This window comes from Trichechus manatus, unplaced genomic scaffold (assembly GCF_000243295.1).
Source record: "Trichechus manatus latirostris isolate Lorelei unplaced genomic scaffold, TriManLat1.0 scaffold00069, whole genome shotgun sequence".
In the NCBI taxonomy this organism is placed as follows: Eukaryota; Metazoa; Chordata; class Mammalia; order Sirenia; family Trichechidae; genus Trichechus; species Trichechus manatus.
In genome coordinates, this window is record NW_004444005.1 from 2216803 (window position 1) to 2231111 (window position 14309).

The following is a 14309-nucleotide window of genomic DNA, read 5'->3' on the forward strand; positions in this document are numbered from 1 at the left end:
CACACCCAAACTCCCTGAAGGACCAAATTGCTGGGCGGAAGGCTGTGGGGACCATGGTCTCAGTGAACATCTAGCTCAGTTGGCATAACATAGTTTATAGAGAAAATGTTCTACATTCTACCTTGGTGAGTAGCACCTGGGGTCTTAAAAGCCTGTGAGCGGCCATCTAAAATACTCCATTGGTCTCACGCCTTCGAGAGCAAGGGAGAATGAAGAAAACAAGATAGAAGGGAAAGATTAGTCCAAAGGACTAATGGACCACAACTACCACGGCCTCAACCAGATTGAGTCCAGTACAACTAGATGGTGCCCAGCTACCACCACTGACTGCTCTGACAGGGATCACGACAGTGGGCCCCAGACAGAGCTGGACAAAAATGTAGAACAAAGTTCTAACTCACAAAAACAGACAAAACTTATTGGCCTGACAGAGACTGTAGAAACCTCGAGGGTATGGCCCCTGGACACCCTTTTAGCTCAATGATGAAGACACTCCCGAGGTTCACCCTTCAGCCAAAGATTAGACAGGCCCATAAAACAAAACAAGACTAATGGGGCACAGCAGTCCAGGCACAAGGACTAGAAGGCAGGAGGGGACAGGAAAGCTGGTAATAGGGAGCCCAAGGTCGAGAAGGGAGAGTGTTGACATGTTGTGGGGTTGTTAACCAGTGTCATAAAGCAATATGTGTACTAACTGTTCAATGAGAAACTATTTGTTCTGTAAACCTTCATCTAAAGTACAATAATAATTTAAAAAAAAAACATTGAGTAGCATTAATGGTAAGTTTTTAAGAATTTCTTGCTATCTTATACCTTCTCTTGGATTTTGAATCTTTGTTCCATCTAGTTCACAGGTATACAATATTATCTTCCTGTTTTAGCCTTCTCTCTTCTTCTGTTTGGTTACCAGCCACTCCTACTTTGGTGGCCATGTACCTGGAAAAGGGGTGCATGATCTTGCTAATTCCACTCAGTCTGACACCAGCGTCCTTTGCTTGCATCCCACAAACTACTTCCTCATCTTATTTGCTGCAACAAGTCCCTCCTAAGTTGATGAGATTGCATTTACCTTCCTGTAAATCTTCTGTATTAATCTTCTGTGGCTGCTGTAACAAATTGTCACACACTTAGTGGCATAAAATAACAGAAATTGGTGCTCGGCTACCACCACCGACCGCTCTGACAGAAATCACAATACAGAGTCCCAGGTAGAGCAGAAGAAAAATGTAGAACAAAATTCAAATTCACAAAAAAGACCAGACTTACTGGTCTGACAGAGATGGAGGAACCCCTGAGAGTATGGTCCACGGACAGACTGCTAACTCTGAACTGAAGCCACTCCCAAAGTCCACCTTTCAGCCAAAGATTAGACGGGCCTATAAAACAAACAACAACACATGTGAGGAATATCCTTCTTTGTTCAATCAAGTATACAAGACCATATGGGCAGCACCTACCCAAAAGCAAAGACGAGAAAGCAGGAAGGGACAGAAAAACTGGACGAATGGACACGGGGAAGCCGGGCGGGAAAGGGGGAGAGTGGTGACAAATTGCAGGGATTGCATCCAATATCACAAAACAATTTGTGTATAAATTTTGAATAAGAAACTAATTTGCACTGTAAAGTTTCACCTAAAGCACAGTAAAATAAATTTTTTTTTTAAAACCAGAGATTTATTATCTTAGACTTCTGTAGATGTCTGACACAGGTCTCACTAGGCTAAAATCAAGGTGTCAATAGGACTGCTTTCTGTTCTGGAGTTTCTAGGAAGAACCCATTTTCATGACTTTTCTAGCTTCTAGAGGCTATGCTCCTTCCTTGGCTCATGGCCGCTTTCTCCATTTTCAAAGCTATAACAGAGGGTTGAACCTTCTCACACCACATCACTCTGACGCCGCTTCTGTAGCCCTCTTTCACTTATAGGACCATTGGGCCCACGTGGGTAATTCAGAATAATCTCCGTACCCTAAGGTGAAATGGAGAGCAATCTTAATTCCATCCACCATCATAATTCTCCTTTACCTTGTAAGACAACATACTCACAAACTCTAGGTACTGGGACATGGACATCTTTGGTGAGGCCATCATTCTGCCTATCTCACTTACCCATCCTGAATGATTTTTCAATGCCTGCCTTGAAAACCTCTCTCTTCTACTGCTTTCTAAATTCTAACAGGGCTAAATTATAACAAGAGATCACCTTTAGAATATTTCCTCAGTACCTTCCAATAAACACCAAACTACCAAATTAGGAAAGGTGTGTTTTTTTTCCTTTTAGGACATAAATTTCTCAAGAGCAGGGACAATGATTTCTGTGTGTTCTGTTGTGCCTAATACATTGTAAATGCTCAGTAAATATTGATGCTGGGAGGCAGTGAGTCTTTATATTAAGGATGAGAAACTAAAATGCCAAATACAGGTTTGTTGTTTTTTTCTATTATAATTTTATTTTATTTGTTTTATTATTGCACTTTAGATGAAGATTTACAGAACAAACTATCTTCTCATTAAACAATTAGTACACATATTGTTTTGTGACATTGGTTACCAACCCCATGATCTATTGTAATTTTAGATTAAATTGGGAAATATCAGTGCTTCTGGACAACGGACCCAAATATTATATTCAAACAAAAGTGGAATAGAGGACATTGGTCATTTCTTTGGGAGAAAGCGATCTCTTACACATTTACAACAATACAATAATGCATCTTCATGAATAGCTCTTTATTTTCTCTTGCCTACTGATTTCCCCTGACTCCAAACAGGGAGGTGCAATAATCATTCTATGGCTAAGGAAAATTAAGTAGGCTGAAGACATGGATTTCATTCATTTAATAAAATCTGATAACCTTGAAAATATCTAAAAATTGGCATGGATGGGTAAAGTACAGGGCCAAAAGCAAGGAGAAGGAGGAAGCCGTGATAGCAGAAGTCAGGCGAGAAGACACTCTGGGGAGAAGGAGGGGAAGCAGGGGCCCAGAGCATTTTGACACGATCCTTAGTGAGCCTGAGGTCCATTCATATGGCACATACAGGCCTCAAGTTCCCCGAACAGCTGGAGGCAGGAGGTAGGGCAGAGTCCTAGGCTCTGAGAGGGGATGAGATGTGAGAGGAACAGAGAGATGAGGCAAGAACTTTAGGAAGCACTCAGTATCAGCAGACAGGCCAGGAGAAAGAGGAAAGAAACTGTCAGAGATAAGAGGTCATACAGAAAAGGAAAGTAATGAGGGAGAGAGGTATGGTAGTGAGTGCTGTGCCCAGGATTCCATAGTGTGCAGAGAGAGAATGATGCTGAGGCCAGTCTGGTTACTTGGAACAAATTTCAACATCATCCTCAGGAAACACAGTGTAAACTGGGTTACCAGATCACCTTACAGATTCCAGAATTCCAATCTCCAACATCGACCTGACTAGATATCAGACATTGAGTCAGGGCCCCAAGATGCCATAGTGAGAGACCCATCTGATGGGTCTCTGCACACCACTGTCACAAAGACAGGCCAGTCCCAAAATCAAATGAAGGAGGTGTCACATTAGAAAAGCTCAGCAGGGCTTGGGTATTCTGTACCAAGGATGGCAGTAGGAGGGGTTCAGATCAAGGACCCAGCCCTGAGGAACAGGCCTGAAGCCACTAGGGGATAGATGCAAGAAGCAATAGAAGGCAAACTTCCCCTACTTCACACCAGTCCCCAGCCCTGTACCTCCAGAGCTGGATTGGGAGGCATCGCCCAGCCTGTCTGCCTCCAGGGTGGGTGAATGGACTGGGCTTGGTAGACAGAAGGCAGAGAATGCCACTCATAGGTTGAGCAGGTAGGTATTCCCAGTGGCAGAGGCTCTTCCAGTTCTGGAGGAGACAGGTGAGGCCCAGGGGTTGGCACGGCTGGAGAAGGATGGCTCAGTGCTGCCCCTACACAGGCCTGGGCCTGAGCAGCACCTCTAGGTCTGCTGTGCTGATGGCTGGCCAAGCAGTACCCTCCTGGGCCCAAAAACCCAGCATCAGAAAATGCAGTGTACACACTTGCAGGGGATGGCGGAGAGCTTCAGAATCCCAATAGAGGGCTCCTCCTCCCAGGGATAGGACAGCCTCCCACTCTCAGGTGACAGGCTTCCCTTTTCAGGTGGGACCTGAAGGGGATAGGCAGGTGGTCACCCTCCCCACCGCTCTTGCCCACAGGTATCTTCAGAGTAGAGGTGATTTCACCTCCTCCAGGCCATCTCCATCTTGTAGGATGGTGTAGACAGGGCACCTGCCATTGCAGATCATGAGAAGATGGACGGGAAGCAGAGCAGATAGGGGGTGGGCCTCGTTTCCTCTGCTCACACACTCCCCAAAAGTGTGGATTCCTCAGGGTGGCAGGAGAGCCCATGAGGCTCAGATATTTCAGTGGCTACCTAAGACAACAGGGCACCAAAAAGTGCTATTGCGTCCCTGTTCCTAAGCTGCAAATCCTGGTTCGTTCCTCCTAATATCCTGAAGTATTGAGAAATGGTGCAGGGGTCAAAGGGGGTGAGTGAGTGCCCTAGCTGAATTGGGAGCTCCCTCCCTCTACCCTATTTTCATGCCCCCACTTATCCCACCTCACACAGCACCCCAATCCACTCCACCATGCATGCACTCAAGTCCTGTCTTCACCGGGCCTGTTCAGGCCTTGGAAAGAGCAAGTAGTAGTCCACAGCATCCACCAGGGCAGTGGGCATGTAGCTCATGGGAAGGTAGAAGAGCTTGGCATCCCAGCCAGGCGAGTACCGGGTCCGGGGGTGGCAGGCAGTCAATGCGTGTTCCATGCAGTCCGTCACCAAGGACAGATTAGATGAGTAGATTTTTCCCATGGTTTCAATCATTTTCATGTCTGTCCAGAATGAGAAAGGACCCAGATTATACTCCCACTTCCTAACCCTCCCACCCTGGGACCAACTTTGGGATAAAAGTTCCTGAAAATTCCTACAGCCCCAGAGCCATCACCCCAACTTACTGCAACCAGGTTGCTCTGGCCCAGCCCTTCTGCAGAGCAGTTGTTCCACACTAACCAGTCTGGGTCTCATCCTGAGAATACCTGGATGGCGTGAATGAAGGTCTCTGCTAACAATAGGAATCTAAGGATGTGAAAACCAGCTGTTTCTAACACCAGCTTGCTATGAGTCCAAGGGTGTCTTCCCTCTCTGGCTTCAGTTTCCTCCTCAAAATCATGAGGGGTTTCAGAGAAGTGGTCCCCGGTCTAGTAAGCCTGGGTCCTTTGTGCGGGTTACCAGTTGACCATAGAGGACCATGGGAATTGGGCTGGACATCCCCACACTCTGGCAAAAGCAGAGCCAGGAAGATGAACCCTGAGACTAATGGAGCATCTAGTGATGGGCCCAGGCCTTCCAGATAAGGGTTTGCATCTCCACACTGTTCACAGCCCACTCACAGGAATCCAGGAACTTCTTGCCGTAGGCCTCCTTGACGTCCTGGCTGGCCTGGTCCCACAACTCTTGTAAGTTCTGTAAAACCATCTCTTTGTTGGCCATTCCAGTCTTCAAGTAACCAGACTCAATAATAGCCACCTTCACCCCAAAGGAGGAGATCTCTCTCCTGCAAAGCAGACAGACAAAGGGGAAAGGACTTTACAGGCCTTGGGAGAAAAAAACACACAAACAAACAACAACCCAGGACTAGTGTGGAATAGGCTGGAAGCTTGGGGAGTTGGCAAAGGGCGGCAACCAGTGGGAGAATAATAATGACCATGGCATTGTCTCTGTAGAGAGTTTAAATAATTTTTTAAATAATTTTACACAATGTGCTCATGAGCTCTAAACCTACCTATTCTGGAGTAAGGCACCACTGACATGCTATTTCCTCCTATTTTCCCCATGTCCAATCATCACTAAGGTGCTGATTTTATGTCCTGCTTACTCTTCCGTCCCTTTCCTGCCTTCTCCTGATCTAGTAAAGCCTTGCTTGTCTCTCAGAGGTTTCTCTCTTCTTCTAAGGAGTGTATCTCTGCCTTCAGACTTACCTCCCCACACTCAGAGCTATCCTCACCACAGCAGCCAGAGGGGTCTCCTGAGGGTGATTTGACCAAGTAGCTGCCCTGATTAACTCCCTTCCATGGGCTTCCACTGCCAACAGCACGAAGTGCCAGTGGCTCTCTAGGGCCCAAAGGCCTTCCCCAAGACCACCTGTGCCCACCTCCCCAGCTACTTGACCAGGCCTGGCCTTGTCCTTCCTTCCTGGAGGTCCCGCAGTACAGGCAGCATGCTCACCCTCAGCCTGGGCCTCTGCTGCTGTGAGGCCCTCAGCCAGGAAGCCCTTTTCGGAAGCCCTCCTATGACCGCCTGTCAGGCTGACTTCTTATCCTTCAATCTCAGCTCAGACCCCAGCTCAGGACCCTCCCCTCAACAGGGAGCTTCCATGTCTATCTTGGTCCCAAGCATTACAAGAAAAGACAGCAATGTTTTGGGATCTCTTGTCCTGCTCCCAGCTGTGAGAGTTGGTAGGTCACGACCCAGATCTTGTTGTCCTAGGACTCATACATGTGCCCACTAAATATTTACTGAATGGAGTCAAATGAGTGCCCCACCTCCATTGTTCCCTGACACAGAATATCACAATGGATATGCACATGTGCTCAGGAGCCAAAGTATCCCTGTTCCAATTCTGCCTCGGACAATTCCCAGCTGTGAGCCCTACTCCAGGGCAGGGGTATGTTTCACTAAACTCTACCAGCCTGGGTCCCTCCTTCCACCCAGAACATTGAAAGGTGGTTTCCAATGAATGGTCATCCAATTCAGAGAGGGGAAAGACCACAAAGCAAGAGAGAGGTTTCCAAGGAGGGGTCTAAAGCTGTGATTAAATGAACCCCCAGGAAAAGGCTCCCACAGAACAGAAGCAAGAGAGCTGGGGAGGTGCCTTGGTCCTAGTCTCATACCTGAGGGAGTCTGAAAAGGCCTCTACACCATACTTGGAGATGCAGTAGCCCCCGCCACAAAGGGACACCCGGCCAAAGACACTGGAGACATTGACCACACGGCCTCTCGCCTTCCTCACTAGGGCCAGCAGGCTCAGGGTCACCTCGATCATCCCTAGAAGGTTCACGTCCAGTATATTCACAAAGTTCTGTTTGGTCAGCCACTCATTGGGTGCCCAGGGCAGGAAGATCTCAGCATTATTCACCAGGCCCCAGAGACCTACAGATAGTGGGAAATTAGAGAAGAGACACTGTGAGCATGTCCAGTGTGTACACAGTTATGGTCCAAATTCACATTCCAATTGAGTGAAAAGATTGCAACAGACGTTGGATGGGGGAGTAGGTTAGAATAAATAACCACATGGTATCTGCAGGGTGTGGGGTTTGCAGATCCTATAAGCTGTTGGAGGACAGTAGCTATGTCTTCCTCCTTTCATTCTTCATGGCCCAGTCCAGTGCCTGGTAGATAGTGGGTAATCCCCCATACTTGATGAATGCAGGAACTAATATTAAAGAAATATAGTTTGTTCGTTAGTCTAGAAACACAGATGATAATGTTTTGGCTTTTTATACATTATGACATTATATACATTCACCTACATTTTCAGGTTTTAATGGACACCTTATATAGTGAGAGCTCAACAACTATCTGTTGAAGAAACAAGAGAAACAGGAAGAGAGCAAGAATGAGGAAGGGAAAGAATAAGAGAAAAACAGGAGAAAAAAAAAAAAAGCTAACATCCATGCACAGCTTGATTGGAAAAGACAGACTTGAAATCCCAGTTTAGGGGGAAGCTGGAGAACAGTCCTGCATTGCACATCAGAGGCCTGGCCTTGGAGCCACTTGTGTCAATATTGAGCAGCATCCATGCAGGAGGCAAAGTTTGCCCTCCATGCGGGGAAGTTCAAGGGTAGGCTTGAAGAGGCCAGCTGTGCTTACCCCACACCCCAGTGCCCAGACTCCACCCTCTGCCCAAGAAAATGTCACCCTTTTTTTCCCTCATGCCCAGGTGCCCACCCTTGCCCCATCTCCCTCGTTCCTCAGCCCACCCAGCTTTCAGGGAACCTCCCTGGAAATGCATGGGAGAGAAAAGACACAACCCCAAGGTCTTTGAGTAAACAGAGTTACCAACCCACCAACCTCAGAGCAGCAAGAGGGGGGTTAGGCCCAGTTAGCGCAGGGGTGGTGGCTGCTGACTCTGGCAGTATTGGAAATGAGTTCCTCTCCTGCTCAGAAACATGGCCTGCCCTTTTTGAAATCCAAATGCTTTGGCCCGGATATTTTATTTCTAAGAATCTAATCAACACATATGTTTATACAGATCAGAGATTTAGTTAAAAAGGGATTTATGACAATAAAATGTATGAAACAATTTCAATATCAAACCCTTAGGTAACGTTTAAATAAGTAATGCTGTAGTAAGAGAACAGTTGGAGAACAAGATGACAGCCAAGAAAACCCTACAGAGCAGCTGTACTCTGTAACATATGGGGCCATCATGAGTCGAAATTGATCGGCTGGCAACGAGTATGGCAGTAAAGTAAAACGATGTTGTTGTTGTGTGTGGTCAAATTGATTCCAACTCATAGCAATAGAATATTCTAAATCACTAAGCATTAAGTTTTTGAAGAAAATTTCATTTGTTGTAAAACTGAACATCATTTTTTTAAGTAAAAAGGATGCAAACTATGTGCAAAATATAATCCCATATATGTCACAATATTAATAGTAGTTACCTCTGGGTGGTAAAATTATGGGGCTCTTTTTTTTAACTTTATACTTTTCTATGTTTTCCACGATGATCATCTTTTACATTTATAATCAGATGAAAGAAGTCAATGGTCTTTTTTTCCTCCCAAAATAAGAAGGTAGAGTACTGTAGTGGAAAATAGTGGCCACTCACTAGTTATTTGACAGTCCTAAAACAAGTTCTAAGAAGCCCTGGTGGTGCAATGGTTAAGTGCTAGGCTGCTAACCACAAGGTCGGCAGTTCAAACCCACCAGCAGCTCCACGCAAGAAAGATGTGGGAGTCTGCTTCCTTAACGATTTACAGATATGGAAACCCTATGGGGAAGTTCTACACTGCCCTATAGTAGGAATGAGTCGCTATGAGTTGGAATGAGTCGGAATGAGTCGGAATCAATTCGAGGACAATGAATTTGGTTTTTTGGAAAGCAAGTTCTGAAAGGTCAGTGACCTCATCTGAAAACAGGGCTTATCTTAATTCTCTCCACAGGTGACTGTGGGTCGCCAGGAAGAACATGGTGAAGTACTGAAAACATGAGCCCAGCTCCAGCATTGCCTCCCAATCTCCCACTCAAACCTTCTGCGAGGTGCTCCAGTCTTCACCCTTCAATCAGAAAGTCATCTCTGATCTCTAACCCTGGGGCTCAGTCTCAAGTAGAGAACTTTGGCTTTAGGGGGAGGGGAGATGATAGATATGAATTCTAAAAGACCAAATTCTCATCAGCGAAAACTCAGCAAAACTACAGAGCTCCCAAATCGAGATGGGGTGGGAGGAAGACAGAGTGGAAGAGAGAAGGGGTTCAGGCTGGCATGGTGGGTGAGGTGAAGAAGAATTAACTCAACCTGAAACACACCTTAGAAATCTACCAGGTAGCAGAAGCAAGGTCTCCTATTCACACAGAAAGAAGCAAACTGACACAAACGGGAATCTGTGTGGTACCTCTGTCCCCCACGCGCTCCTTCACCCAGTGGGTGGCTGCAGCAATGCTCTCTGTCTGGGTGACGTCCAGGATAACCGTCTCCAGCCTGTCTGACGTCTGACCCCTCAGCTGCTCAGCCCCCTGCTCCGTCAGACAAGAAGCCAGCACTCTCAAGCCTCGCAGGTCCAGCTGCCTGGCCAGCAGATTCCCGAAGCCCGAGTCACAGCCCGTGATAAAGACGTACTTGTCTCGGAGGTGGCTCACCACCTGCCTCTCCCGGTACCAGCGCAGAAGGTAGTACAGGCTCACGAGGCCCACCAGGTAGAGCCACATGTCTTTCAGGGGACACAGACAGAGAGGCTGGAATCAGAGAAGAGTCCTGGCGTCAGAAATCACGAAGGCTGTGCTGGCAGGCTGGCCTCCAGGCTCTCTGGCATGGAGTCCTCACGTTTCTTCCTGTTCAAATCCTTTCCTAAGCACTGCTGACTCTGGCTGCAACTTGTGGACTCTGCTTTGCTGATTCCAGTTCTAATGTCATTGGGTTTCCCAAGGACCTCCTTCCCAGCCACTTATGCATTCAAGTAGGTCACCTCTTCCCAGCCACTCTCTCTCAGTCTGTCCACTCCTCCCTGCTCCACATCTATATGCATGCACATGCACACAAATGCACACACTCACACACACTGGAGCCCCCTCAGTACAGAACTGTGTGTACTTACTTTTGTTTCTGGCTCAAGTCCTGGACTCTAGCCTCTGTGACCATACACAGGTTTTCACTGGGAGGATACACTCTAAATCCAGACACACCTGGATTCAAATCCCAGTTCTGCCACCAACTAGCTGTGTGACTTCGGGCAGCTTGTTATGCCCCTCTGAGCCTGAGTTTCTTAATCCAGTTTAGCACACAGAATTTCACTCCTGCGAAAACTAAGTCACTATCACTCTCTCTGGGATTAGAAAGAGAAGGTGAAAGAGTGTAAAGGAATAAGCATTTTCCTTATACAGTAGATCCTGGGGCAGGAAGGTGTAGTGGATCACAAACAGGTTGTCTGACCACAGAGACAAATAAAGGGGAGAAGAAAGGGAATGGTGCTAGAGCCCTCCGTAAGGAGGGTTGGTAAGGAGGGTTGAATGGAACAACTTACACAAAGTAGGTGTCTCAGGCTGGGTCCTCCAGAGAAGCAAAACCAGTAAAGCATATATAGAGAGAGATTTACAGCAAGAAAATAGCTCAGGCGGTTCTTAGAGGCTGTAAATTCCAAGTCCGTGGGGCAGGAAAGAGGATTCTCTTGACTCACATGGACTTTGGGGTTGGCGAACCCAAGATTGGCAGGCTAGAGAGCAGGGCTATTGCAGGCTTGAAGATCCACAACTCACAAGATTGGCTGGCCAGACAAAGTCCCAAGAACCAGAGGTCAGACGAACAGGAGCCAGCTACAGGATCTAAACAAGTGAAAGGTCTGGCAAGGCAAGCAAGAAAAGCTAGGTTGTGGAGGGTGGAGAAATGAAGGCTGAGAGGGCGGCACTGCCACAGGCCCCACCCCCACCAGTACCATAGCTGATCCCATCATGGCGGTGATCACATATCAAATCTCAACAGAGAAGTGATCACATTATACACCTACCAAAACACTGAGAATCATGGCCCAGGCAAGCTGACACACAATCTTAACCATCACAGTAGGTGTGGGAATTTTACCCTATTACCTCCTAAAACTGCTCTTTCCCAGCCCTGGGTGTCCTCTGCCCCTCCTGCTTGGCCACATGTACAGAATCTGGCCTACTCAGTACCGAGACTCTCAAAACAGAAATCATCACCCAGCTTTATTTTCTAAGTGATGCCACCAGGACTCAGTTCAACAAGGACAACAGGGACAGTGTGCCTTAAACTCTCTCAAGCGGGGAGGGCTGTCAACCTTAGTAATTGAAAGGGATTCAATCATTGGGATCAGAGTGCTGATGGAAAGGAGGAGGGAGCTGCCCCTCAGAAGGCTAAAGAAAGGACCAGAGACTGGACCTCATGAAAATTGTTGACTGAGGGGGTTTCAGAGTGAGGCTGAAGACAATTACTACCAGGCCAGGACAGAGCGTGGGGCAAGGAGGGGCAGAGAGCTAGGAGAGTGGGGCAGGGACAGGAGAAGACAGGTTTTCTCTGCCCTGGACATCTCCCCACTGTGCACATTTATCGAAGCTCTGACCCAGAAGTAGGGAAGAGGAGGAGATGCACTAGGAGGGGGCAAAAGAGAGTTCCTATGGAAACCAGAGGCTCGAATGCAGGCTGAACAGACAGACAGGGCCGTTTTCCAGTCTCTACCTCAAGGTGTAAACGTCATCTGCAGGGAGCCAACTGCTGGTCCTGGGAGAGTTTGTCCTCAAGGTGGGAGGCTGCAGCAGCATGGCAAAGGCTGACCAGCTCAAATCAGCCTTTACCTACTTCCTGGGGTACCTGCTAGGACCCTCCTACCAGGGTGTCAGAAAGGGATGGGGGAGCAAAAAGGCAGAGAAGGAAAGAAGGAGCTCTAGAAACTCTGAGAAGGCCAAGGGAACATGAAAATCCTAAGCTGGGATCCAAATCCTGCAAAGGGAAGGGTCATGTTTACTTGGAACAAACTGAGGTTTTTTTTTCCTTCGATAACCAGGATTTTTGTTCAACCCAAGAATACCCAAGGGGCCCCCACATTCCGCTTTCTTCACCCTCGCTGTTTCACTCTTGTTTATGACCACTTTGGGGTGCCAGGGCCTTCATTTTCCCTTCCAGAGTCTATAACAAGTCCAGGAGTTCCAGAGAGCCAGTTGGCACCTACGAGAAACAGGAAAGGAGAAGGGGCACCTGGGGAGAGACTCACTCACCTGGGAGCCACAGGGTCTAAAAAACGAGAAAGCTTTCAGAGGAGATTCCTGGGTCCAGACTTCATAGCCACGAGTCTCCTGCACAGGGCGTCCCGTCTGAACCCCCTCATTATTTTGAGGAAGAAACTGAAGCCAGGAGGGAAGACAGCTGTGGACTCATAGTAAACTGTTGTTAGAGAGCGCTGGTTTTCATACACTTAGATTCCTAGTGCTGTCCGGGTATTCTCAGGCTGAGAACCAGAGCCGGTTAGTGTGGAACAACTGCTGCGGAGAAAGGCTGGGACATTCCCAGGGAGGCTGGAGTAAATTTGGAGCATGGCTTGGGGTCCCCAGATAGTCTTAGAAACTTTCCTCTCTAATTAGAGCCTTGAGTAGGAGGAGCAGGATGTGCAAGTACATCTAGATCCTTTCTCACCCTGAACAGATCTCAAAATAATTGAAGACATTCTGCTCACCTAACCTGTCCTTGGTGATGGACTGCATGGAGCATGTGCTGACTGCCTGCTACCCCTGAACCCAGTGCTCGGCTGGTTGGGATGCCAAGTTCCTCTACCTCCCTGTGAGCTACATGTCTACCATCCTGGGGGGGTGCCATGGTCTACTTTGAGCTCCCCAATGCCTGCCAAGGTCCTGTGAAGGCAGGACTGGGGTGCATGATGGAGAGGATTGGGGTGATGTGTAAGGAGAAGACTCGGGGGAGCGTAATAGCATGGCAAGAGGGAGACTTGAAGTCTCCAGGAGCACTATTCACTCCCTTCCGACTGACGCATGTGCTGGCCTTTTTCTGGGACATTACTCAGCACTCCTGTACTATTAGGAGGAAAGAATTGAGTTTTGTACGTTAGGAACAGGGACCCAGTAGCACCCATTGTTGCCCTGTTGTCTTGGGTGACTACTGAAATATCTGAGTCTCATAGGCCCTCCTGCCACCCTGAGGAATCCACACTTTTGAGGAGGGTATGAGCAGAGGAGAGGAGGCCCACCCCCCATCTGCTCTGCCTTCTGTCCATCTCCTCAGGATCTGCAATGGCTGGTGGCCTATCTACACCATTTCACAGGCTAGAAATGGCCTGGAGAGAGTGAAGGCACCCCTCCTCTGAAGATACCTGTGGGCAAGGGGTGGGAGTTGGGAGAGTGACTGTCTGCTTGTCCTCTTCAGGACTCAGGTCCCAACTGATCAGGGAGGACTGTCACCCAAGAGTGGGAGGCTGTCCCAGCCTTGGGGGAGGAGCCCTCTATCGGGATCCTGAAGCTCCCTCCTTCTCCCCTGCAAGTATGTACACTGCATTTTCTGATGTTGGATGTTTGGATGTTTGGGCCCAAGGGGATCACTGTTTGGCCAGCCATCAGCAGAGCAGTCCTGGAGGTGCTGCTCAGGCAGAGCAGTCCTGGAGGTGCTGGTCAGGCCCAGGCATGGGTAGGGTCAGCACTGAGCCATTCTTCCCCAGCCCAGCCACCCCCTGGGCCTCACCCATCTCCTCCAGAACTGGAAGAGCCTCTGCCACTGGGAATACCTGCTCGACCCTCTGCCTTCTCTGTACCAAGCCTGCCCCATTCACTCAGCCTGGAGGTAGACAGGCTGGGAGATGCCTTCCAATCCAGTTCTAGAGTTGCTGGGACTTCGGCAGGTGTGAACTAGGGGAGGTTTGCCTTCTGCCACTCCTCACCTCTATCCCCCACCAGCTTTAGGTCTGTTTTCAGGGCTGGGTCCTTGACCTGAACCCTCCTTTCTGTCACCCTTGGTACAGAATGCCCAAGCCCTGCTGGCTCTTCCATGGTGACACCTCCTTCATTTGATTCTTGTGCTTCCCATCATTTTGTAGATTATAGAGTATAGAGA

General features: G+C 48.2%; 1 protein-coding gene across 1 annotated transcript; it reads right to left on the reverse strand.

The window, feature by feature from the left end:
• Positions 1 to 4633: 4633 nt before the first annotated feature.
• On the reverse strand, positions 4634 to 9952 carry LOC101356887 (retinol dehydrogenase 16-like). The gene is made up of 4 exons (XM_004380039.1): positions 9640 to 9952; positions 6913 to 7171; positions 5413 to 5576; positions 4634 to 4854 (listed from the first exon to the last, which is right to left on the reverse strand). Exons 1-4 carry the CDS (start codon positions 9950 to 9952, stop codon positions 4634 to 4636), a joined length of 957 nt encoding a protein of 318 aa, XP_004380096.1.
• Between the last annotated feature and the right edge of the window lie 4357 nt (positions 9953 to 14309).

Coding starts and splice junctions, on each gene's coding strand:
- LOC101356887 (XM_004380039.1), bottom strand. CDS start 9,952: ATGTGGCTCTACCTGGTGGGCCTCGTGAGCCTGTACTACCTTCTGCGC. Junction 7,172..9,639: donor GGAGCGCGTGGGGGACAGAG/GTACCACACAGA, acceptor CACTATCTGTAG/GTCTCTGGGGCCTGGTGAAT. Junction 5,577..6,912: donor GCCTTTTCAGACTCCCTCAG/GTATGAGACTAG, acceptor TCTGCTTTGCAG/GAGAGAGATCTCCTCCTTTG.